Source organism: Equus quagga, chromosome 3, assembly GCF_021613505.1.
Source record: "Equus quagga isolate Etosha38 chromosome 3, UCLA_HA_Equagga_1.0, whole genome shotgun sequence".
Classification (NCBI taxonomy): Eukaryota; Metazoa; Chordata; class Mammalia; order Perissodactyla; family Equidae; genus Equus; species Equus quagga.
The window spans coordinates 4,294,654-4,321,614 of record NC_060269.1 but is presented as its reverse complement, the minus strand read 5'-3'; the positions used below and the strand labels follow the sequence as shown (position 1 = coordinate 4,321,614).

The 26,961-nt window shown below is 39.1% G+C and overlaps 1 protein-coding gene across 6 annotated transcripts in view; it reads left to right on the top strand.

The window, feature by feature from the left end:
* The window catches only part of COL25A1 (collagen type XXV alpha 1 chain), a 440,445-nt gene that overhangs the window by 232,673 nt on the left and 180,811 nt on the right, over window positions 1-26,961 (top strand). For all 6 annotated transcript variants that reach the window (XR_006887816.1, XR_006887815.1, XM_046655549.1 and 3 more), the window contains exons 3-4: window positions 3,564-3,608; window positions 5,575-5,582. Coding sequence is in view for 4 of the 6 variants with exons in the window: in XM_046655549.1 (XP_046511505.1) it covers window positions 3,564-3,608; window positions 5,575-5,582 (53 nt within the window). In the remaining 2 variants the exon portion in view is untranslated. The remainder of the gene's footprint in view (window positions 1-3,563; window positions 3,609-5,574; window positions 5,583-26,961) is intronic.

Here is a 26,961-nt window from a genome sequence, read left to right as displayed (position 1 = left end):
TCATGTTTTGATTTCTTCAAAAGATATCATTGTTTCTTTGATCACTTTTTCATAATCTATCTTTAAAAAATTATTTCAAACAATTTTTAAACATTTATGCAATTTATTCTTTTTGTCTGATAAATTCTACTATTTAAAAGGAACATGCTTCAGGGGGAAGATGACAAATAAACTAATTCCAATAAACAAATAATAATTATAGACTTCTAAGACTTGTCATAAAAATCAGGACTGGGCCCTTCTGGCACCTTCGTTGTGGGTGAGACAGTGGTCAGTCTAAGTACCACCCACTGTAGTCTTCCCTCTGGTAGGTCCTAACATTTTCTCTTTATCCTTGAATATTCCTAAGTTTAAGTGTGATTTATTTTTACTTGCCACTCAGAGTATGAGTTCAATCTTAGGACTCCTGTATTCAATTCTGGAAAATTCTCATCTATTATCTGTTAAACAAAGGCTTCTCTATCACTTTTTTTGGGTTCTCCTTTCGATGGTTAAATTTTGCCTCTTAACATAGATAGATCGATTGATCAATCAATAGTGTCTTAGTCTGTTTGGTTTCTCTAACAAAATATCACAGACTGGGTGGCTTATAAACAGTTTTTCAGAGTTCTGGAGGCTGGAGGTCTAGGATCAAGGCACCAGCCTGGTCGCCTTTGGGTGAGGGCCCTCCCCCTGGGTCATAGCTCGTGCCTTCTCACTGTGTCCTCACATGGTGAAAAGGGCTGGAGAGCTCTCTGGGTTCTCTTTTATAAGAGCATGAATCCTATCCATGAGGGTTCTAGCCTCACGACTTAAGCACCTCCCAAAGACCCCACCTCCTCATACCATCATCCTTGGGGGTTAGAATTTTGACATATGAATTTTGGGAGTACACAAACATTCAGACTATAGTAGGTAGATAGATAGATATAGATAAACAGATATTGGCTCTGTCTCTCTGGGCTGCATTCTGCATCTCTTACCTCAATTTTCTCTTCAGCCATATCCAGGCTAGCATTTAATTAATTTATCTTTTAAAAAAATTTCAATGACTGTATTTTTCATTTTCAAGATTTCTTAAGGGTTCTCTTTCAAGTCCATTTGTTCTTTTTTTCTTTGCTGTTTAAATTTAAAATCCTTTGCTTTTTAATGAGTGTTACTTCTTCATTTATCTCTTAAAGCATGATTAACATACTGACCTTTGTCTGATGATTTCTTAAAATTAATACCTGGACAGAATTCATGATCCTCCTGTGAGTGCTGCCTTTCTTAGCATTAGATTTCCTCGTGTGTTTTAGAATTTTGGTTTGTATACTCAGTATGAGTAGTAGGTATTATTATTATTATTATTATTATTGGTGTAGTTTTCTCTCTGTGTGTCTGCTTTTCTTTCCCCTTGCTCACCCTTTTTTACCTAACCATTCTGTGTTGGTCTTTAGCTGACCCCTCAGCCTTCTAGACAAGACTAATCTTAAAAATGGCATTTCAGGACTCCGGTCTCTGAGTTGTGTTGGGGATATCATAGAGTTAGGCATCAAACCAGCAGATCCTTACTTCCTTTTCTGATTGAGAGATCATGTCTGTATTCTTCAGTCACTAAGCCAGAGACCAAGGTCTTCAGCACTTCTAAGCTGCTGGCTTGAAGAAGTGAGTCTGGCTCTGGTTAGAGAACTTTTGTGTGTGTCTTCTTCAGGAATAGTACTTGTGGCCGCCATTCCTACTTCTAGAACTGGAGTTCAGCAGGCTCATGGTTTTATCACTGCTCTCCACTTTGCTTTTTGGTCCATTTCTGGCCTGTGGACATGCCCATTTCTTTTTTGTATACAAATTCTTCTAAATACCTTTTCTCTTTTTATAATTGACCATGTGTTTTGAGTAGAAGGAACAAATCAGAGCATAAATTCATTGTTCATCTTCACAACGTGCTACTAACAATTTTTCATGTGTAATATTTTAATCTTCTCAACTTCTTTGCCTCTTTATGGCAGGTATACATCTTATACAGGCCCTCTAACCCCTACTGTGCAGACTGCAGACATCATAAGTTACAGTAGTTGCTAAATGCTTCTTAGTTTAAGTGATTTTGTAATAGAAAAAAATCTGATTCCTACTTTTAAGGACATTGTATAATATCAGAATATGTCAATATATGTGTGTGTTTGAGAGTGTATATAAATATATTATTTTCATACCTATTAGTGTCCTACTGGGTTTATTTACCTATTTATGTGATTCTCCTCCTGCTTTCAATCTGGCCAAGAATACCTTGAATTATGATTAAAATGTTTCTTTATTCCAGAATACAGAAAGAAACCTAATATTTCTAATGACCATTCTGGACTCTGCTGAAAAGCTGCTTCTCCTAATATTTTCAACTAATTTTATTGTTTAATTATTTTTAACCTCTTACGAAACACAGATGGCCAAACATTCTGTGGAATGGCTGGAGGGGAAACTTACTAGCCCACCAATGTTTTTATTTCTCGTGATGGTGTTTCCATGTGGAAATTGGTGGCTCAGGATCACACTGAGAGTCAGCTGGATGCTAAGGCCTGTTTTGCTTGTGTCCTGAACTTTCTAGAGTTTGGAAGTCATCAGTCTACCTTAGCAGCTCATTCTTTAAAGCCAGGCAGTTCTGTGTTTTCCTTGGCCTCTTTCATCCAGCAAATATTATAAGACCTCAGTTCTCATTGTGGGCTAATTATTCTCTTCTATTTGCCTGAACCATAATTCAGTGGGAGCTATTCCTACCCAAGGGAATGAAGGCAGAAATTATATAGCTGAGAATAATGGCTTGAAATAATGGCCATGAATGTCCAGAATCTCATGCTATGTCTGATACATACCAGCTTTGTGATCTTTGTAGGCAACACACTGAAAAAAGAGTTTTTTCTCCACTTTTGAAGTGGGATCATTGTAAGGACTAAATATTTATTGCATGACAAGAAATGAGCTAGCCCCTTAGACAAATGAGGCCTATAGTTACTACCTAAACACTTTCTAATTAAAAGGATGTGATTTTAACTCAGCTGGTTCTCAATTAGGGAAATTCCAATATGTATTTATTCACATTTAATAAAATAGAAATATGTGTAAGGATTATTTCCGTTACTAATATATACATTTCATTAACTGCCAACTAAATATTTTCGAGAGAATCATGATGGACCTGACTGAAGAGAAACTATAGTCGTTTATACTTAGGACTTTTAATTATTAATATACTGAAACCTTTAGAAAAGAAATTTTCCTAAGAAACATGAAACCTCAACACCACCAATTTGCTTAGCAAGCCTTTCTTTATTTATGATATTGAGCCAGGATGAATAAAAATTCCAAATCTTTAGTGTTGCGAAGTAACACTAGGTGATTAGAGGTCTCATGTAGCTTTTATAATTAAGTGAAGCTTAAGGGTTAGGTTGAAATACCAAAGATAGTGCTGGCCTTTACAAATATGTGGTCCCTTTCTTGAAATTGTGAGTTAAAAACAGTGATAAAATATGTATAGGAATTATTTACTAGCCATTTTGGAACCAGAAAAAAAAAGTTAGATCACATTCAAAAATTTATTCTTTGTATTTCAGGCCCTCCGGGGAAACGAGGTAAGAGGGGCCGAAGAGGAGAATCTGGTAAGTGTCTCTTTCAGCTGCTCTGTGTCATTCATGTTCTGGTTAGGTTTCTGCATCTGTTCCTCCTAATTAATGATTAGATTGTCTAGTCGGAGGTTGCGTGTGTGTGCTTGTGCGTCTTTAAGTCTTCTCTGCTAGACCTAGAATGTTTTTTGTCTTCTCCGTACGTCCATCAAACTGTAGGAAGGAGAAGTTGGCAAAATATTATTAATTACAGTTTCATAACCACTGGCACCCAGTTTTGGCTTATTTACTGTATCAGGTTAAGCCTGTCCGTCCGTTGGAGGATTTCTCAGCTGCACACAGTGTGGCAACATCTCCCCTGCCTCCGTCTCTGTAGGTGGTCAGTGAATGTAGGTTCTCTGTGAAAACATCTGTCTTGGGACACTGGGGCACATGTCTTGGAAAGCTTTATTGTTATTTTATCCAACTGGTACAATTTTGTCATACTTTTACTCTCATTTTTTTCAAAATTTGAGAATTTGTGTTCCTCTGGTATAACCCTAGAATTTTAGTGATGACAGCAGCCTTGGCAATCAATCCAGCATTTTCATTTTGTAGTTGAGGAAATGGAGGCCCAGAGCAGTCAGGTGGTCGGCCAAGGCCATGCACTTTTTTATGAGCAGAACTTGAAACTCAAGCAGTTGTCCTGACGCCCGCTTCAGTGAGTCTTGGCTTTCAGGCCAAATCCTTACATAGAAAGGGAAGCAGAAAAGTCAAATAAAACATTTTTTGAAACCAAGATATCCGAATGACTGAGTTTGCTTACTTTTTTACTTGTTTTATAAAGTCTAAGACTCCAAAAATGTAAATAACCATGAGAAGTCAAGATAAGAGGAAGGTAATTTAAGGTTTGATTCTAGTGTGCTAAGAATTGTTATTTTCCAGTATTTTCTATAAGTATTTATCAGTATTAAAAACAACCAATTACTAAGTGTCAAATAGTAAAAATACTAACCTATCAAAAAGAGCAGACAGCAGATTGGTTTTTTTGGTCTCATTTCCTCTTCCTTTTGGAAAAAAGATGTCAAAGTAAAAAGGATTTATGAAAATTCAATAATTTAGGCAGTGTATCTGTTTAATTCCTTTAAGAGTATTCTCAAAAGTTATCTTTAAGCCTTACTGAGTCTAAATAATGGAAACTGGTTTGGATAGCCCTTCACAAAATACAAAGTTTTATAATGGAGGCTGCTTTGTAAGTTTGTTTTGAGGAAAAAAATGATGAAATGTTCGTGGAGTCAAATAACCGCTGAATTGTTCTTTGTGTCAAAAGAAAGGGGATTGGAAAAAAACAGTGAAACTGTTGCCCTTTTGTAAAGTTTTATAGAAGATACAAAAGTCAATTCCCAACCTCCTGGTTACTTAAAACTGGTGTTTTAATTAAGCTGATGGTGTGCAAAATATTGAAATTTTCTTAGATTTTGCCTGTGTTTTGATGAGAATACATAGTTTTAAAGAAACATATAGACATCAGGATGTAGTCTTTTACATATTGACAATGCTACTGAATGAAAAACATTCTTAGAACAAATAAGGGATACATTTCTGATTTAGCCATTTTACCAAACTTAAGAAAGTTGTATATCAATTCTCTATAACTGGTCTGTCCTGGGTGACCAAAGATCTTCCTGATTCACATTTTATCTAAATATTTAGGTATATAAATTAGGCAGTCTTTTCTTAAGATATATGAACCTCTCAGTAATCCATAAACAGGCATCAAGGAATTGATATTCTTTGAAATTTTATGCAAAATTTTGTATGCAGAAAGATGTAAATGCGTTTTTCTGATATAGTCTCAAAGGGTCCATGACCCCAAAAAAGATTAAGAACCACTGAAATCTAAATGACTTCTATGTCCCTTGTATTGTGCTGATGATTATGTCAATCTTTCATTTAATCTTAGTATTTTGCATATTCGCTAATTCATCTCTCCCTTTTTCTTATCTCTCCACCCCCACCACAGGTCCTCCTGTAAGTATATTTGCTGCATTTTGGCTCTTCTACATTAATCAGGATCACGTATGTTAACACTTTGCTAAAACATCAAAATATAGTCTATATTCCAATTAGAAAAATGTTACTGATCTTTGAAGAATACTTAACTTCTGGAAATTATTTTTTAAGTAAACTATTTTGTACATGTTGGAATGTAATATGTGTCAATTTAAAAAAACTTTATTTTTAATACGATCACAAACCAATTACTCTCTTGGTTCTTTTGGAATAACTTATGAAGCTCTTAATATTAAATGCTTTTCCTGGAATTCTGAGGTTTCTTTTGCAAGCAAATCTCCAAGCTATTTCACACTTCTTTTTTCATCTGTTTAAACTTGTATCTGAAATATTTGCATTTGCCAGTCCACCAAATGTAGATGGCAACATGATCTTGGAAGTGATACCCCCATGGGCCTGGTCCAGTCCTCCCCCTCAGGCTATACTCCTTTGAAGTCTATTGGAGCTTTGCCTGCATGAAGAGCCTGAGATGGAGCCCCTGGAGAGATGCCATTGCTTTTTCCTTTCCTTGAGTGGGTCATAGCTGCAGCATTCCAGTCTGCTTTGCACTCACAGGAACAGATTATCTTGTCAGCTTTGAGCTAGATGTGTTTTTGAGTAATATCCTGGATATCTGTTGTCTGACCCCAGTGTTTGTGTTGTGCACTGTGCATTTACAGTAGCCATGATCATTGGCCTTGAAATATTTTCTCATCCTGAAGAGCCAGTTTGCTCCAAGATTCACAGACTCCACATTGGCAACTTATCTAACAGGCCAGCATGGTCCGGGGAGAGGGGCTTAGCATGTACTCGTTTACTTTATTCAGAGGAAGCATTGGCTTCCAAATATCTTTTGCAGTCTTCCTGCCACGTTCAAGGATGGAACATAAATCATGTTAGAAATGACTTTGCTTCTGTAACTGACTTTCAGCTCTTGCTTAATGCTAGGCAGATGGCATGCCCCAGGTCTAGGACACTTACTCTTTGGCTTCATATTTAAGCCTCTGTCTTTAAAACTAGAAACAAACCACTACTACCCAGAGGAAACTCTGGAGATTACAGCCAGAAGAGAGTGTTCAAGGCTCCTTTTTGTGGATGTAAGTATCAGGCATGCCGAGAGGTTGTTAAATCTCATTTCTGCCTTACGGTGACATTCAGGATTCTAGTATTTCCTCTTTGGTCCTTCACAAATTTAGGCAGCTGTGTAGCTCTTGCTTTCTCGGGGTCTATTAGTCCAGGTTCTCTACATACTTATTAGATAAATAGAAAAGAGAACGACTATGTTTTAAGCTGCTAGTATATGGCAGGTAGTGTTTTGGGCCCTTTACACACATACTTTCATTTTGTCTCGCAGCGCTCCTCTGATGTCACCATTCCCATTGTTGGTGAGGAAACGAAAGCTCATGAAGGTTGATTATCAACAGTTGCCCTGCTAGAGAGGGTTTGCAAAGTTGGAATTCCACCAGATATGTCTGATTTTAAACCCTTTCTGCTTACCAATTATCCCTGTTCCCTATGAATTAGAAGTGTGTGATCACATGGATCATGGTCACACAGGTTTGGCAGGCCATGGGTCAAATCATATTCCTTGATATAAATAATTACGCATAGTAAAAGCATGACCAAAAAATGTAAAGTGGCTAAATTTATAAAGCAAGCGTTAATACTGCCCCGTCTCAACTGCATTTTAGAGAAGTTATAATGTGTTTAGCGAACTGCATCAATCCAAAAAATAAAGTATAATCATGAGTTTTCATACTGACTAAAAGGTAATTCAAGTCACTCACATTTGATAAGATAAAAAACCATTGATTGTGAAAAAGAGAAAAAATAGGTATTGATGATGCTATTTTTACTAATACAATGGAGTCTTACCATAGTACTTGGGACCCCATATCAAGGGTGAAATATCTTATAATGGAATCCTCTTGAGCCTCTAATTTATAAATGCCTATATATGACTTTCAAGAAGTATTTGCCTTTCATCAAATTTTGCTTTATAGTAACTGGCTTTAGAAGATATTTCCGTTATATTTCTTGCATCTGAATAAAAATTAATGAACAGTGGCAAGACCATGATTAAATAGGTTTATCAATGGTATATTTCTTGAGATGCAATATCCAGTTTTTGACAGTTTAACTTGTAGTGACCATACTCTTCCTATTTTTAGCATCATTTAATTTTATGTGTCCTTTTTTAATTCCACTTCTTTTCTGTGAACTGAAAGTTTCTGTAATTTTATTTTTAGAGAAATTCTATTTCCCTAATTAAAAAAAAAAATTATTTAACTCTCTCCACACATAAGAAATTGGATAAAATATCAGAGGTTATGCTGCCGTTTTCTCGGCAGTTGCCCTTGCCTCCATTCTGTAAATGAAATGGAGGAACAATGGTCATCTGCGCGGTTAAGTAGTCTTACTGCTGGTGAGCAATCCTTGGCACAGAACCTGTATCAAGTAAATCCCTGGAACGTCCTTCTAGCTGTGACCTTCTGTGGTCCTGTGGCTTCAGGTGGACAGAGAGATTGTGAAGTGTAACCTGGTGTCCTGATGTGCATTTTCTTGACATTCGCTTTCACTTTGTTGTGAAGTGTGATCAATAGTGCCAAAGGCAACGTTAGAACACTCACTAAGACAAGCGAACAAAGGAAAGCTTGGTCGGCCTGAGGGACAATGGCAGATCTCTTTGTCACTGGTAATCATCTTTTTTCATTGCCCTCCTAAAGTAATACTCTCAAGTAAGAGTAAAAAGAAAAAGCTTAATGATAAAATTTAACTTAGCAACCTTACATTTGCATCTTCATTTGATATATTTTGGAAAAGTTGGATATATCATGCTAGAATTATGTGTGGCTAACGTGTTTCTTTTGTCAGTTTCTGTATCTTGCATATTGAGGCCACTTATAATTGAAAACTTGAAATACAGCTTGAGTTAGATCCCACATATCAATCTACGCTTTAGGAAGCTGTTCAGCTTACTGCTCGGCCCTATCCATGTTGAGAAAAAGATATTGCTACCATAGGCATCTCCACTATAAAAGGCTGCGGTGAAGTAATTTTATGATAATGTATGTAATTTATTTTTATGTGACTATCAGGTACTTTTTTCTATTTTCCTTCTCATAAAGGTAACGTGTATAAAACATTGCTCTAAAGGAATCTCGTCGAGTGCTTTGAGCGCCTAACTCGATGGCACAGATGTGTTGGCTAGAATGATTTGTCTGACCATTGCATTGGCTGACTCCAGATGGCATGAAATTGTACCTTCTATTTTTATAGCTTAAAAAAATACATTTGTGTTTCAACAAGAAGCAAAGGGTATGATCAAAATTTACAAGATGACTTCAGAGTTTTCAAATATGGCAAATTTTGCACTAGTTTTGATCTTTTTAGAGTCAGTGGGGGATGTGGTTTCTCTGTCCTTTTGTCTCTGAAGGAGGTGCCATTCTAATGTTCACAGGAAACAGAATCAAACAGGTCCTACAACTGTAGGCAGGAAAGACTGCAGAGACCCGCTTTAACTGGCTTTTGTTTGTCTCAATCTCTCAAGCCCCATAATTGTGCTTGACTGACAGAGATATGATGTTATTGTTGGTAGCGTAGAACCCTGTGAAGTGTGAAATACGACGCTGTCGGGCAGCCTGCATTCACCTTCAACGATTGTCAACTCGATTTGAAGCCCAGAATCTTGTTGACAGATGAATGGAGCAGACTCAGCCAAGTAAAGCTTACAAGCAATTTCTGCCAGTGTGGTAGATGAATTAGGAAAGAAATCCGTGCAGAACTTTTAGATGAGAAACTCTGATATCTTTACTTCATATTGAAAAAACAATGTGACTTTTAAGTCAATAGTAAATCTTTTCCAGATATAGTAATAACTACAATTTATAGTAACTACATACCACATGTCACTTTACATACCCGTTCTCATACCAGTCCTGTGAACTAGACATTTGTTACACCCATTTTACAGAGGAGGGAACTGAGGGTTGGGCAGGTCAAACAGTTTGCCCAAGTACTCAGGAGGCACAACCAGCATCTGAACCCAGGTGCCCATCCCCCTCAGATTTCTACAAGATGTTTTTCAGGGAAGTAAGGTTTAAGTGTTAACATCTCCTTTGCAAGTACCTTCTTTGTTGTATCTTATCCTTCTCTCTTTTATCTATGATTCATTTAAGCTTTTCTTAGTTGTCTGTAGCTCTTCCATATATGTGCTCTTTCATGTTACCAGTTACTCAAAACAAACTTATAAATCATCTAATTCTCATCTAACAGAAGTAAACTATGTGGAGATACGATCTTTGGTTCTTGAGTCAAGAAAGCTGAATATAAAATTGTCATGGACTGTTTCAACAAATGTTCCTTTAATTGCTTCTTTGTTATATTCCTACTTAATTATTAAAATATTTTAATTTCTATTTGGGCTCAAAGAGCATGCTTTTGCATGTGTAGGGACTGTTATTTCTCTATAATATAATACATAATAATACAATCATAACATAATAATATAATAATAGGGTATTATTGTGGATGGAGGGAGCAAACCATTTACCTTATAGGAAGCAAGATCACTACAAAATACCAGGGTGGCTAGATTCATTCAGATGTAGTAACTATAACACACCAAAGACACACACAAAGCAAACCCGGAGAACTAATTCGTGTTTAAAGGTGGTTTGAGGACAGAGTTATAATAGAATGACCATAGGCTGTCACCGGTGAGTAGTTCATTTTGGGACCCTGCACGCAGGTTTGTATCCTAGAACAAAAGACAGAACAAAGAATACGTGTAACTATAACTCTTACATAGCCTGAATTCCCCATTGTCTTTCATGTCTTCTGTTTTGAGCTTCAAGCTGCCATATTTGATATGCAATGGCAGTTTGAACTTCATTGTTCAGTGGCAATTTGTTTCAACACTTCCTCTGACATTGTTTACATAGATTTAATGCTGGGTTAAGCAGAACTTTGGAATTCTCAAACGGGCAAAGATAATGGGTAAAGACCCCACAAATTGATATAAATAAGAGTGTTAAAGTTGAAAAAAAAAAAAGGAGGAGGAGAAGGAAATAGACCTACAAAAATGTTGACAATATTTTTCTTTGCAACATTATTTTTTCTTGTGGACTATTTCGGGATACCATCTGTTTATAATAACTTTAGCTGTTATAACAGACCAACCCTGAGATGTGAGCGACTTACCACAATAGGAGTTTATTTGTTATCCGTGGTGAGGGCAATGCTTCTTGAAGGGACTCAGGTGGATGGAGACTCTGCCATCTTGCCTGTGTGTGTCCTGACGTTACCCTGGGCGTAGATACACAGCCATCAGGTAAGAGAAATAAGGGAAGAGAGGGGAAGGTCAGGTAGGACGATTGTTTTGGCCAGCAGTAGAAGTACAGGATTTTATGGTTTGTATCTCTTTTGACCACATTCCTTTGGCAAGAGTCAAGTCACGTGTTCACACCCAACTGCAAAGGAGGCACAAGATGTAGCTGTGGGCTTAGGAGAAAAGGTAAACGGATTTGGTGAACAGACAGTTTTTGCTGCCCTGTCTGGAAATAATTCCTTAAGAAATAGAAAGAACCAGAAATTCCTAGAGAGATGTACATAGTATGTTACTTGGGTAATAATGTGACCTCTGTCTTATTGTAACATTTTAGAGCGAAAAACATTCATTAAATCTATTATCACTAGAATCCTTGAACAAAAAAAGAAATAAAAAGAGTCTTTTTTTTTTTTTTTTAAAGAACAACATAAAAGTTGGGGGTGGTTTTTAAGAAGAGCAGGGTATTCGTGCCTGGCCATGGGCCCCAGGCCCTCCAGCTTACTTTCATAACCTCATTGATAAGGAGGGCTTTTTATCTCGAAGCACTTATAAAATCTTTAAGCACCAGCAGACACTGTACGGCTTTCTCTTTCTTCTCCTTCCTGTTTCTTGTGCTGCTAAGTGACTTCATCGCCTTTTATCTGTAACAATATTGGGTCCAGGGTGACCTCAACCAGGAACAATTCTGGTTATCTATCTTGTTTCATATTCCCAGTTGTTTCAGGTGAAAGTTTAATTTTTAGTAATACTTTTATGAGGTTTGAAAAGTGAGCAACTGCCATTCTTATGGTGGGAAACATCAGTAAAGCAAAAAGGGGAGAGTTCGGGGATGAATCGTCTCTCCCCCAGAGATGCTGGGCAGATGAAATACGAGAGAGCTAAGGAGGGTTTCTTTTTAGATTAAAAAATAAAAAACAAAACAAGTAGCACCAGGCAGGCAGAATTATTAAAGAGGAACCTCTCAGTTTTCAGATCTTTGCTGTTGATGGCTGATGGGGCACCTGCAGACATTTTGAATATCCAGTCTACAAACAAACGAGGTGTCCTGTCACTCCTTCCTGCTTGACTCTCTTGTGATCAAAACTGAGTCACACTGCTGAATTCCTGGGGCCATCTGCCTAGGCAGACCTGTAAATATCTACTGGGACAAATTAGGGAAGTAATTATATGACTTCTGTGGATTTGTGAGGCAATAACTAGCCAGAGGCAAGAAAGCCACTCTAAAACAAAGTCTGTTAGAGAGCAATGTGGATACATTTTGAATGTTAGTATTTTGGGCGAGGTTGAATGAGTGATTTCAGAGTACATTATTGTTTCTTTGTGAATGGCTAAGCAGTCAATAATCTTCAGCAGCTTATGATTGCAGGAAAGGCCTCAGCGTCCACGTTATTCTAAACCAGCTACTGAATGCCATGGTTTCCTCTTATACAAAGAGTGGTTCCTGCTTAATTTCTGATTTTGTGGACACCGTGAAGTTGGCCTGCATTTGGCCTAAGCTAACGAAGTGACCTGTTTGATCTGAATTGAATAGTATAGAAAGTATTTCCTCCTTTAGTATAGTATAGAAAGAATTTCCTCCTTTAGTTATTAAATGAACTTTAGTGCTGCTTTCATGGAATTAAAAGACATCAAGCCATGGAATCTAAAGTGTTTCAGGTTACCTAAATGTTCTCATGGGTTTTAAAAAAATCATTGTGAATGATACTTTTAATACACTTTTTATTTTCACAAGTTCTCATGCTTTCCTAAGATTTTCTTAGAGTCAAATAAAATAAAACTTTTCCTTGTTTTCTTATTGGCTAATATTTTCAATCTCAAAAATAACATATATACATCTCTAGCTTTTATTTCTCCAGAATTTTTTATTAGAAAATATTTGTTTATGGCCAAGGAAATGAATAAAGGATGGAATCATAGGATATAGAGGAAGAAGAGACTTTAAAGGATAATTAATAATTAGTTCATACATTTATTTAAAATACAGTGCCCTCACTCACTGATTCATTCATCAAATTCACTGAGTGCCTAATATGCGCCTTGCTCTCTGCTATATACGATGGGGACAAAATAGCAAGTAAGACATAGTCACTTTCTTCAAGGACCCTAGAGCCTAGTGGGAACAAACTAAAACAAAAACGTAGCACTATGATGTGAGAAGAAGTATGCTCAGGATATGGAGAACAGCGGGGGGTGGTAAATAATCCACATTTGGTGGGGAGGGGTTCAGGGATGCCTCTGGATCTAAGTCAAGGAGTGGTCGAAGTAAAAAACCTAAGCAGCACAGTGTTTTCAGGGAGGCTAGCATTTTCAAAGCCTTTAGGAACAAGAACGAATGGCATTTGGGGAAACTGCATATTCAATAAGGTTGAAATGTAAAGTTCAAGGAGGGGATTAAGAAGTAAATAGAGCAGAGATTGGAGAAGGACCTTGCATGCCATGCTAAGTAATTATCCTAAAAGTATGCAGAGTTTGACAGATTGAAGCAGGGGGGCGTCATGTCAGAGGAACATCTTAGGAAGATCACTCTTGATAAAGGACAGGAGTGGGACAAATAGGAAGAGAAAGGTGATTAAGGTATTGTTGAATTTATTTAAGTGAGAAGCAGAATGGCCTGGAGAGAGGGAGAGAATGAGATAGATTCAGGTGGTGTTTATGAGGGAGAAATGGCAGAAATGTGTGCCCAGATGTTGGGGGCAGGGTGCGGAGGAGAGAGAAGTGGGATGATTCTCAGGCCTTGCTCTGGGGAATAATAGTGCAGGCCATTGGGATAGAGAATAAAGAAGGAAGAGCAGGTTTGGGTAGGGGGTGATGCTGAGGTCTGATGTGGAGTTGTTGAGTTTTAGATGCATATGGGACGTCCATATGGAAATATCCAGTAGCCAGTTGGCCACGTCGGTATTCCACTCAGGAGAGAGGTCTGAGCTGGAGTGAGAGCTTTAGGAAAAATCAAAGTATAGCTGGTTGTGGAATGAGGTCACGATGAGATCTCTCCCACTTAAGAGTTTATCATTTAAGAAATAGGTGGAAAAATTGGAGCCCTTAAAGGAGACTGGGCTGGACTATATAGAGAGGTAGAAGGAGAGTTAGGACGTGCTGCTGTTGTGGGAGACACAAAGGAAAAAGTCTCAAGTGAAGAGAGTGGTAAACAGTGTCAGATACTGCAAATTGGCAAATAGGATAAAGACTGGAAAGTGGCCACTGTGTTTACCAATAAAACGGCCTTGGTGCTGCTTTTCAGGGCATCCCCATGCACGCTAGTTAACATTGCTTTGTCCCCTGACTGTGCCCAGGGTGGGTAAAATGGATGTAATACAAATCAGCCACGTCTAGAAAACCCATGTGTCCTCAGGACAGCACATTCTATTAAAATGTCTCTTGATTACTCCCACCAGCTGAAATAAGAAGTATAGCGTTTGGATGGGAGACGTGCACATGCCAAGTTGCATCTCACAGCTCGTGAGCACAAAGGGAGTTCTCCCATCTAGGGTCTCCCTCCCTCCCTTCTTTCATTCCTTAAATTATTTTTAAAAAATATAGTCCCTGTCTCAGACAGCTTTCAATATGATTGAAGAGAAAGGTCTTCACCTATGTTAGCTATTTATTAATAATACAAGGCATTTTATGCTTAAATGCCAAATGAATGAGCCAGATAGTCCCAGCACTAGTTCTGAAAGAGGAAGTTTCATTAAGCTTATGAATGGCTACGGAAATTAGAACTTGACCTGAGACTTGAAAGGTGGGAAATAACTGGATCAGTGAACCGGAAAAGGGTGGCCCAAGAGGCGGGGATGAGATTGGAGAGGCCAAGGCATGTGGAGTGGACAGCTCCTGGTAGAAGTAGTAGAGATCATCGTGGGAGCATTGGCCAGGATTCCTTGTGGAGAGCCTTGAATGCCAGACTTAGCAGTTTGAATTTAAATTTTAATAGAAAAAGCTATAGGTGGTTGGTAAGTAATAAAGGAAAGCCTGTTTGGAATGATTGGTCTGAGAGTGATTTGCAGGGTAGCTGCTGGAAGAAACTTGAAGAAAGTCTGGGCTGGGCTACAGGCATGCATGGGGTGGGCTTCATCTGAGAAGAGTTACCAGGGAAGAGTTATAGGATTTGTAGAATGGGTGTGAGGAGTGAACTAGAGAAGTAAAGGATGATTCTACAGTGAAAACAGCGTAGGGCACTGCAGGAGCAGCACCTCAAAAAAGAGCCTTTTATGGGAGAAAAAGATTTCAGTGTTGAGTGATTTTTGAGTCTGAGTTATTGGTAAGATAGCTAAATAGAGATATTTATGGACTTTGAAAGATACCAAACTCTTGTCATTGTGACTAAAAATGATCATTCGCTTGGCGCCGTGTTCTCTCGAGGCTGTATTGCTGGGATGGTTAGAGTGGAGATACTCCTGCAGAATGGCAAACAAGACAAAGACTAAAAAGAATCCACTGATTTTCCGATAAAAATGGCCTTGGTGATTGTATCAGTCAGGGTTCTTCTGAGAAACAGAACCAATGGAAGGTCTATACAGAGATTTGTTTTAGGGAATTGACTCACGTGATTGTGGGGGCTGGTAAATCTGAAATGTGTAGGGTAGGCCAGCAGGCTGGAAACTGAGGCAGCGTTTCTATGCGACAGTCTTGTGGTGAAATTACTTCTTTTCCAGGAAACCTCAGTTTTTGCTCTTAAGACCTTTGACTGATTGGACAAAACCCACTGACATTATTGAGGGTAATCCACTTTACTTAAAGTCAACTGATAGTAAATATCAGTCACATCTATAAAATATCTTCACAGCAACCTCTAGACTAGTGTTTGACCAAACAACCAGGCACCATAGCCTAGCCTTGTGGACACATAATTAACCATCACAGTGATGTTTTCAAAGAAGTACCTCTTCAAGCTGCACTTCTTCAGATCTCTGTCAAACATGCCCACGTGTACCCTCACCCTTGTCCTGCTGTCTTCTCCCTTTCTTTGTAAATTCTTCTTCCTTCATCTCTTTCTTTGATTCAGCTTTCGTACTCCATCTGCATAGCCTTCTAACTTTGGCTGTGATGTGTGAATATACCTTCTTCACTTGACAAGCATTCTTCGCTGGTAACTATGCAATACGATTCATTGGAAGTTAGAGATCAGAAACCCTTTCAGGTGGATCATTTGATGCTACAAGCCTCTGAAATAGGGGGGCTGTAGCATTGCTCTATTTTACTCAGTGACTATAAGAGAAGGGGAGTGACATACCTGGGGCACGTGGCTCATGAGTGGCATGTGAGCAACACTGAGCTCTAGAATGCTTAGATGTGATCTTTCTGTAGCAAATAAATACAGACCTGCAAACTTTTAGTATATGTGCTGCCGAAATGAGCACAAGACCTGCAAACTTTTTAGAGAAAGGTAACAAGAGAGTCTCTCCTACTTAACACATTTGAGGAGAAAACACATTTGAGGAAAACTGGCATTTGGAACCTGTGTAAAGGAAAGTGTTTGGTGATAGTATTTCTGATGCCCGGTGCCCACATCCAAATTGAGGAAAGGGACAGAATGGAGCAGCAGGGGCCATCCAGGGGCAGAGGGGAGCATAAGCCCGGAGGTCTGAGGGAGGCAGCCTGGGCTGCAGACCAAACCAGAGAGGCAAGGGGCTTGCTCTTCCTGGTCGCAGCCCCACTGTGCTCTCCCTGGCTCCTGGCTTTGACCTGTCACTTCACAGTGTTCTGTGGAAGGACAGCTGAGATGGGAAAACTAGGGCATCTGTGCAAAGTGGCTGAATCACCACTTCCTTCTATTAATAAACAAATGAAATCCATATTTGTGTTGCTAACCCACAGAAAAGGAAGGAGAATGTTTGGCAGGCTCGGTAGAAACCCAATCTGGAAACTACAAATTTAAAAACAATTATTTTACATTTCATATCACAAACTTCCTTTTGGAGGCTTCCGTTAGCTTCATCTATGTTAGAATGTTCTTCTGGGAGTAGAAATATAAGCTCCCCAGAGCTTCGTGCCGCCCAGAGCCGTGGATTTTATAGGACATCTGAAAGACTGTTTCAGCCCGGCCTGCAGGCACGGTCTTTTGTTCTGATATATAATTTCATTCAACAGTAGTAGACACACATACTTTGTCTCTTGATTTGCAGTTTTGGGAACAATTTCAACTTGCCCCCTTCCAAAGCGCATTATTAACAACCAATTGGCGTACCGTTTCAGGCTTTTTCACAGGTGAGAGTAAAAATTGAAAGAGTGGATTATAGAGTTCTCTGCAGGCACCCGGGATAATTTATCGCCCTTCTGTTGTAATGGCTGAATGTATATATCTTTCACCATATGTAGCCCTTCATTTAGAATTCTAATCAATGGGAAAGAATAAGAACTGGTTTTTAAAAACCATCCGTTGGGGTGGAACTAATCAGCTTGTGGTTTCCTTTCAGGTAGTCTGACCATTATCCAGTATGCCCTCCATATCCTCAGATAGGAAATGACCTAAACTTCCATTTCGAGTTGTGTGGGTTGTTTATCCTGATGCCCCCTCCATCTCCACCCAACCCTCTACTTTGCATGTTAAAGTTAAGCCTCTAATCATTGAATCTTCGTGTCTGGAAAGCTGATCTGGCGTTGCCATTACATACAAACTTACTTTGTACATTGTATGGCCTGAGTTGAAAAGAAGCTATTTTTGAATTCTTGTATTGTTTTCCAGTTTGAAAGTTGTGTGAAAGATGAGGATTTATTCTTCGCCTGACTAGATCCCCTGGGTTTTATTTGTTAAGAATGTTATTTTTCTATAGGCAGTAACTCCTTGTTTAGGGGGAAGAAAGTTCCTTATTTTATCTTTAGTTTGGTGATGTTAATAGAGTTTAGGAGGAGAGACTTTGCGTAAACAAACTGATGGCAATTTCAGATTGTTGGAATTTTGAACAAAATGAAAAATTGCTTGACCTTGTATCAAATATCATAATTTGTGAGAAACTCACTACAAAAATTATATATTTCCTATAATATGAAGTTTCCTATGTATATATATTTAATCAAAACCACAAGGCAAATGAATTTGGCTTGGGGAACCTCCTCCTATTCATCACTGTGAGGAGGGGAAGCTTTTATTTTGTCATTAAAAGGATCATTAAGGAGTAGGCAATTTCTTTCATTCGGGTTCATTTCTAGAACCTCCAGTTCTTTATAGAAACTCTAGTAACTGGAGCACCTAGATCATTTGCTAGGCTTGTGTTCTGTTAAAAGATAAATTAAGTAGAAAGCTTTCATTCATGTAAAGAGTTATTACTGGCAGTTGACCTGTCTTATCTCTCGTAGTGGTAGGAACTGCTCTATTGCCCTAAAGTGCAGTGGTTACAAGCTGTAGCCTACTTTCGGACTATCAGAGACTTATAATACACTTCTGATGTTGTCAGGAGATTAGACTCCATGGACGGTACAAGCATTTCTTTTGGGAAGAGTTTCGATAACAGTCAAAGGGGGTGGCTTTTATTAGAATGTTTCTTGTTTAGGGGCTGGAAGTCAGCATCATTTCAGGTGTGAAATGTTTCCTTGCTACATCCTGCTTTTTCTCACGGACAGTAGCTACTGCAGGTGGCCTACTGTTAAAATCAATATACTAAATCTCTTAGAAAAGGACACCTCTTTCATTTCATATTTGTTCTCTCTTCGTCTCACTCTGTACTGGCTAGCCTTTTATATAGCTTAGGATACCAAGAGCAGTATCTAAATAGTGTCCTAAATTACAGATATTCAAGCTTCTTACTTTTAAACTATAACCAAAACTAGCTAAATGTTGTTTGGCTTTATCCATCAAGGGCATCATATGAAGCCCAGTAACATGACTATGTGTACTTATATAAAACTAGCTCCTTGTTTGTACATCCAAATACATATGTTATAGGATGCTAAAAGTCTCATAGTGGAGTATTAAGTTCTAGTATTTCACATTTACAGGCTTTTAATTTCTTTCTAACAAATCTGAAAATGGTATATCTGTAACAATTGACAAAGATATCGACTCTTCATCCAGAATGTCTTGTAGCTCAAACTTTTCTGCTAAGTAGAAAAAAAAATTATTGTTAGAGGAAGGATCTTTTCCTCAGATTTTACTTTCAAACCATAGAAAGTTTCATAAAGCATAAAATATGAAAATTACTGAATTTCAGTTTGTGGGAACCTTAGAGATTCAGTTCAACTTTTTTCGTTTTTTAAATTAATGAACTAAAAGTGGAGCCCAAACAGGAATTTGAAGGAAGGTATCGTCACACTGATGCAGAACTGCTCTGCAGTGATGGAAGTGGACTGGTGAAGAATGGTATACAGTATGTTCTAGCTAAATTAATTAGTTTCGAAGGGAATAGCTTTTAAAATGCTCCACATTTTTAAAAGTTCAATTCCTCAAAGTCATTATGTCACATCTGTTACAAAGATTTATCTCTTGATGAGCTATAAATGACTAATTTTCCAGAAATGACATTTTTCACAGTTTATTGTGTTCTCATCAACATGGCACAAACCACATCAAATGTATTTTGTGAGTGACGCTCAAGATGAATTAGCCATGTACATTCTGTTTCTGCACGTGGAGGTTTCAGTTTCTTACAAGAAATAAGAACTGTTAGGTAAAGGTGTCTTTCACGTTTCAATCAGCCATAAACTTTTACTTTTTTTTTTTTTTTTTTTTGCTGAGGAAGAGATTGGCACTGAGCTAACATCTGTTGCCAATCTCCCTCTTTTTTTGCTTGCGGAAGATTGGCCCTGAGCTAACATGCCAATCTTCTTCTATTTTATATGTGGGTCGCTGCCACAGCATGACTGATGAGTGGTGTAGGTCCACACCTGGGAACCGAACCTGTGAATCTGGGTCGCTGAAGTGCTGAACTTAACCACTGTGCAATGGGGCTGGCCCCTACATTTTTGTTTTTAATACTTGTGTGGTTAAGAAATAGAATAATAACCTTGAAGGAAACCTGCTTCCTACTTCTAAGTAATATTATCCTTTAATTACTTGAGTCAAACCTCAAAACTTTGTTAATCTTTCATTGCTTATGTTTTACCTTAGTTTAAATGAAAATAGGGTTAAGAGAAAGTTTAGGAATCCATTTACTATTGAATTAAAATATTTGAGTAATTTGGCATTATTTGTAAACTTTGATTTTATTGCTCTTTTGGACTCAAATCTTATTTAGACAAGGTTAATATTTGCACAAGTGAAAGAGTAAAAATTTATTATGAAATGACATAAGATTGATATGTATATTTGTTTGTAAAGGATATGCTGCAAAAACAAGATAGTTTTTTTTCCACAAAGGTTAGACGAGAACATGATTTGATAGCATTGTTAAATGGGTTTAATATTTCTCATTATTCTTTACCTATGATGGGCTCTTCATGAAAGGGAAATGTTGAAAAGAAGAATTTAGAATCTTGGGAAATTTCTACACCAGGAAACAGGCAGGTTAAAACTCTATTCTCTAGAATCACAGAGCAAAGACCTTTCAAATTTATTGTTTCCTTCAAAAATTTGGAAATGTGAATGATGGTTTGGTTGCATTGCTTGACCTCTCTTTTCTGATTGTGACTGCCTTTTGCTGTTCCTGCCTGCAATGGCAACATGACTGTGCAGACAAGGGGACCCAATTTCATTGCACTGTAGATTGTCCACGTGGGAATATACGCGGGAGCTAAACGAACCCGGAACTGCGCTGCACCTGCCCTCTGACATCGCGGAAACTCCTCCCTCTGCTTAATGGCAGAACCAGGTCCCTTGACTTCTTTTGTGAATAAGGACAATGCTACATGACTCTCATGTCCTAGTTCATGCTTCCTACACTTATACCTCCTGTGGGAACGTATGTGTGAATGTTCATGTGTGTGAACTGAACTGAAACTTCCCCCTGAACTCTCCTTTTAATGAGAAAAAAATAAATGGCTGAGGTTTGCCCTTTGTCAGAAGCTTTGAAAAGATTGCTTTAGCAGACTTCATTTTGGGAGGTTTGTGCTGCCTTTCCACCCCTTTAGGAAAGACCTGGTGGGATAGCCTAATTTGCTTCATCCACACCAATTATTAATACAAATGTCTACCTTGGCCTACTTCCTTTCATTTATACAATTTCAAGGATGGCCGGTCAGCCATGCGGCTGGCAGGACTTCGACCCATTCATGCGTGGAGGCTGTGCTTTATTCCCTCACCAGTAGTTCCGAGCATGCTGTGGCTGCAGCCTGTGGAACACTATCTTTTATCCCTCGGCAGTCATTTAGAATCCTTCAGAAAGAACCCGCCGAGCCTCACCAATAGAAGTAATTTAGCCACTGGCTCTAAAAATGCTGTTACCTTCCCTGTCTTAACAGAAGGCATTTATATTATAGAAGAAATGAACTGTATTCAGTATATCTTGATAACATTACAGTATCTGATTTAGTCCCACCATTGTTAGCTGCGTAACATTATCTGTTGAAATAAATTGAGGTGGCTGACTTTTCAATACAATCAATTTTATTGCAGCAAGAAGAGAGGATTTTAACTGGTTTTCACAGTTGGAGCCTTTGTCAAAAGGTCTTCCAGTTGCTTGGGAAGAAAAAGCCCAATAAAGTGTGCGAATCTGAAAATGTGTTCGCTTCTCTGTGGCTCTTGTGACTGCGAGTTCCCTGTTGACGAGTCCCTGCCTTCCTTGTACTCGTTCCCCTAGCACCACCGCAGTGCCTGGTGTTTAGTAGGTTGGTTGAATAAAAATTTACTTAAGGATGAATAAAATCAAATGTTTATTGTGTGCCTTCCACTGTCCAAGGTGCAGTATAGCATAATAGTTCAGAAGTGTAGGCTCTGGAATCTGACAGACTTGAATTTATATCCCAGGATCTCCACCTACTAGTTGTGTGGGGCACGTCAGTCATCCTCTCTCTGACTCAGTCTCCACAACTGTAAAGCGGGGCCAGTAATGGTACCTTCTCCTGTCCACGAGACAAACGGCATAGTGCCTGGTAGAGTGGAACAGCACCGTAAGTGTTAGCTTTTCAAGGAGAAGACTGTTTGATGGAAGAGATCAGATACCAATACCTCTGGTTTAAGGCAGAATGTAACGTCGTGAAAGAATTAAGAATGCAATCTGTGGATGTTCAGAAGAAATGAAGCTCCCATCTGCTGTCAGAAAGCAGGCAAATCTTTGTGGAAGAGGTGAAAGCCTAAAGCCTGGATGGGTTTTGACGAGTGGAGTGGGCAGGACTCACGGCAGGCTAAGCGGGTGGTGGGGACAAGGCTGTGCCGGGGGTCCGGAGCCCGGAGCAATTGGAGGCAGTCACAAGGGCTAAGAGTCTCTCCAGAGGCTGAGCCAAAGGCTTTGGCTGCCAGGTCTGAGCCTTGATTTGGTCAAAATGAGGGGTCATTACCTCTGATGGTGCAACAGTGCAGTTTTCAAATCTGGTCAGTCCGTCCTGTCGGGACCGCATCTGCTCTAACTGCTATATTCCTTCCTCGGGCATTTCAGCAGCCACTGTAACCCTTCCAGTTTTGTGACTTGGTTGGTAAGGTTTACTTGGCCTGGTTACGGAAAATGTAGGATTGAATGATTCATGTAAATTCTGTGGTAGCTCCTCATGAACAATGTCTAAAGACCATGAGCATCATAGGAAAATTCAGAGTATTTTAGGCAATGTATTTTGTATAATTACTCTATACTTTCAATGGTTTTTGAGCGTTTATTGAATAAATATAGATAACATTATCTTTATTATTGTCATAGTATATGTTATTGAAATTATATTCCTGCAGTTAAGCCTAAAGAGATAGAAATATAAAATAATTAAAATATGTTTCAAAAAACTGTTAAAATATTACTGGTAAAAATTATAATAATAGATCAACACTTCAGACATTCAACTATTTGATAAAAGTATTGATTTAATTGAACTTATTAAATGTAGCCTACGGGGTGTATCACAAAAATAACGTGGAAAGGATAAAAAATATATCTGACAAAGAAGTGGAAAACATTATCCCCTACGTCTCCCGTATCCTCACTTCCCTCCTGCACAGATTAGGCGTCACAGTCCCTCGTTAGAATCATGCTCTTGCATGCACCTGTAACACCCTCCTCCCTCTCTCCCTCTGTCTTGGCCACGGGAAACCCCAAATCCAGTTAAATCCATCTCACTCTCTCCTCTGCACCTGCTCCCACCTAGCTGAATGTGGATGGAGAACAACACCCGCGCTAACTGGTCTCATCTTAAACTCACAAGCCCTAATCTCAAGAGGACCCACAGTGCTGCCCATGCGCCCAATCCCTGTCCATAATCCAGTCACTCTCTTACCTTCTTAGCTAGTTCAAACCTTTTTCCTGCTCCTGAATCCTCCAGCATCTCCTTCCCACTTGAGTTCGTTGATAATATTCTTATTTCCCTGAGAAAATAGAAGCGTTCAGAACATAACTTCTATACACTCCCACCAGCAAATCTGATAATTTACTCAGATCTGTACCCTCCTGTCCTCCTGTTCCAGGGATGGACTGTCCCTTCAGATGTGCCATGGGCCCGTCCTCTCTGCCCTGCTCAGCCTGGTTGCTCTTACAATGGCCTCCCTCCTCCGTCATCAAGTTTCCCTGCCCGTTGGATAGTTCTATTAGCATAAAGTGAAGCCATAATATCTTCCATCTTAAAAAAACAACTACTTCCTTGACCTTATATCTTTCCCCAGACACTACTACAGTTGTTTACTCCCACTGCCCTTCACAGCAAAGCTCCTAGAAAGAGTTGTCCATGGTCACCAAACGCTGTTTTCTCATTCTCTCTTGAATCTAACAAGTCGTTCCGTTCTTCTCTACCGCTCTGCTGGAAGCGTTCTTGTCAGGGTCGCAGGTTACTACCTTCACCGTGTCAAATTTAGTGTCAGGGTACAGTTCAAATTTTACCGGATCATGTTCCACACGGTTGATTTCTCCCTTCTTCTGGAAACACTTACCTTGCTTATCTGCCTGCTTGATATCTTTCTTCCAAGGCACACCTCCCACCTCCCTGGCCACTCGTCAGCTCTGCTAGTTCCTTTTCTTCCTCACAGTCTTTAAGCGTTGGAATGCTCAAAGGCTCAGTCCTTTGACCTTTTGTCTTCCTTATTCACATTCACTCACTAGGTGATCTCATGCAATCTCATGGTTTTAAATATTATCTATATGTCAAAACCTCCAAAATTTAAATCTCCAGCCTGAACTTCCCCTGTGGACTCTACTGTATATCCAACTATCTACTCAACATCTCTGCATGGTTCTTTCATAGACATCTCAAACTTAAGCTCTACTCTCAAAGCCCCTCCTCCTGCGGTCTTCTGCACAGTCGGTAGACGACACCTCCATTCCGTTAGCTGCTCCAGTCAAACCTTGGCGTCATTCCTGACTCTTTTGTCTCATACTCCACATTCACTCTATCTGCAGATCTGGCCCCATTTTCTTCACAATATACACAGGATCTGACCCTTTTTACCTCATCCTCCACCGCCACCCTCCCCATCCCATAATTTATCTTCTACTTGGGTAGTTACAACAACCTCCTAACTTCTCTCCATCCTTACGCCTTTGCCTTTTATAGCTTTTCCCACAATGAATGTGATTGTTTTCAAATATAATTCAGATTATGTCATTTCCCTGTATGAAGCCTCCCCTCTGTGGCTCTGTATCTGACCCCAATTAAAAGCCAAGTTCTAGTCCTGACTTACAAGTTCTACATGAACTGCTCTCCACTTCCTTGACTTCGCTCCTTATGCTTTGCTGTTGCTCTCTGTAGTCCAGACACACCATCAGTTACTTGAACACCCTCTCTCTGCCCAATAGGGCATTCCCTTTGCTGTTCCTTTTTCTCTTTTCCTCTGTTCAGAGTCTTTCCATGACCACCTAGAAAATAGCACCCTCCCACTCCAGCCTCTTTATCCTCATACATTTTTCTTCTTGTTATCATCACCTGCCACATTACATATAAACATTCTCTTTAAGTGTGTCTCCTCCAACAAGAGTGAAAGCAGGGACTTTGTTTCAGTTCCTGAAGAACGCCTGGCACACTAGAGATGCTTAACAATACTGTTAGTTGAATGAATAAGTTATCAACCCTACCCTTCCCAAACCCACCCCACACCCAGCACACCTCTACTTCCAAGCCCCTTGAGATGTGGGGCAAGGAATACTTCCCTTTTCTGCCTCTGTACTCCAAATGCATCTGTCCCTGTCCTCACTCTCTCTCTCCTCTTCTCAAACAGAATGATGCCCGCCTCCTACCCTGGTGCCCTGACACCACTTCCTCTTGTGTTCTCTTATGTGTTGATTTTGCTCTGCAGGCTGTTGTTTTTCTCTCAGCCGATAGTTTTCTGTCAGTTTGTAAGTATTTTCAAATCCTTTCCACTTTACTGCAAAAACAAAGAGACAAAAAATTCTATCTTGACCCTATATCCTTTTTAACTACGGTTCTATTTCTTGTCTTCCCTTCGCATACAGTCATTCCAAAGAATCGTCTACTCAGGTTGACAAATAGTTGGTACACATACTTTCCACTTGTTGCCTTCTGTAGACATTGCTGATTAACCAAAGTCTGTGACCCAGCCCTGAGCCTTCTTTTAACACATCATTCCAGGCAGCCCTTGACAACCCATCAGGGCTGGCACTTCAGATGCCGTCGATGGAGATTATTCTTGTCTTCATTTCCTCACCTCACAGCTCAATCAATTACAATAAAGATTCTGACTCCCTGTTGATTAAATGCAATGCACTCTTTGCAGTCCTCATTAATTTCTCTTTTTGAAATTCTCTCCAATCTTGACTTCTATAATGCTAGTCTGTTGCTCTGTTTATTCCTTTCCTCCTCAGTTTTCTTTTGGGGACCATCTTCTTCTCTCACTCCTGAAATGTTTATATTTCTCTGCCCACGGCAGCCTGGAGTGAAAGATTCACTAGAGAATCCATGGCTGGACTTCAGGATTTTTTTGTGTGTGTGCAAAATTTTAAGTGTTGCATATATGATATGTTGAATATATATGAATATATTTCATATATTCCTATTTCTAACTAGAGCAGCTATGGCTTTTATTGGATTCAAAAGAGGGTTAAGGATCACTGCTGCTTGCTTCCCCTGAGTAATCTGACTCAAGCCTGTGGCGTCCGCCACCAGCATGTGAGAGCACAGCAGTGTTCAAGTCAGAAAAAGCCATGTTCATATTCCAGCTTCCCTTTTTAGAAGCTATGTGACTCTGTGAATTTGGCCTATCTCTCTGAAACTCGTTTTATTCAACTACAAAATGATGGAAATGCCCCCTAATTTGCAGGGTTATTGTGACAGAGCTGTCATTTGTCAAGCTCTTGGTGTCTTGTGGTGTCGGTAAGTGGTAGTCATGGTGCAGCCCAGAACATCTTGGTCCCGGGAGCATGTTAGCTTCGCAGCTTGCAGAGCCTCTCCTCCCCAGTCTTACAATAGGTTTTGTTTTTCGGCTTGTGTCTCACTAGAGCAAAAAGCATTGTGTGACTCATGCATTCTGAATTAACTGACTATGCTAGCACGCATTTATTAACACGAAACATCTAGGACAGACAGCTGCAGAGAGCACTGTGAAGTCCATCTTTTTGAACAATATTTAGAAAATTGGAATTGGACACATAAATTTAATCAGACTGAGAGATGTTTATAAATTGGCTTCCAGTATTTATCTGGAGCAATCAAAATAGCACACTTTTAAAGATGTTAATAAACATAGCAGATGCCAAATTATTCATTATATACAATGTAATAAAAATTGGCAGGGCAGTAAAAATTGCCTTCACATTCTTTAAAAGGCGTGTGTTGTTAAAATGATGGAAGTTGAACAGGTGTCTCTCCTCACATGTATTCCATGTGTTTATTGTGTCCTATTAAACATAGGTTTATAAAACTCCTTATTTATTTACACCTTGATAGCCCTTCCTGACTCCATGCCAGTTGGTGAAAAGATTTGGATATGAATTATGTTTTAGAAGTTTGATACACACTTACAGCCAAAAGCATAAGTTCTTTAAGTGATTCCATGAAATAATACAGCTAAATCCCCAAACC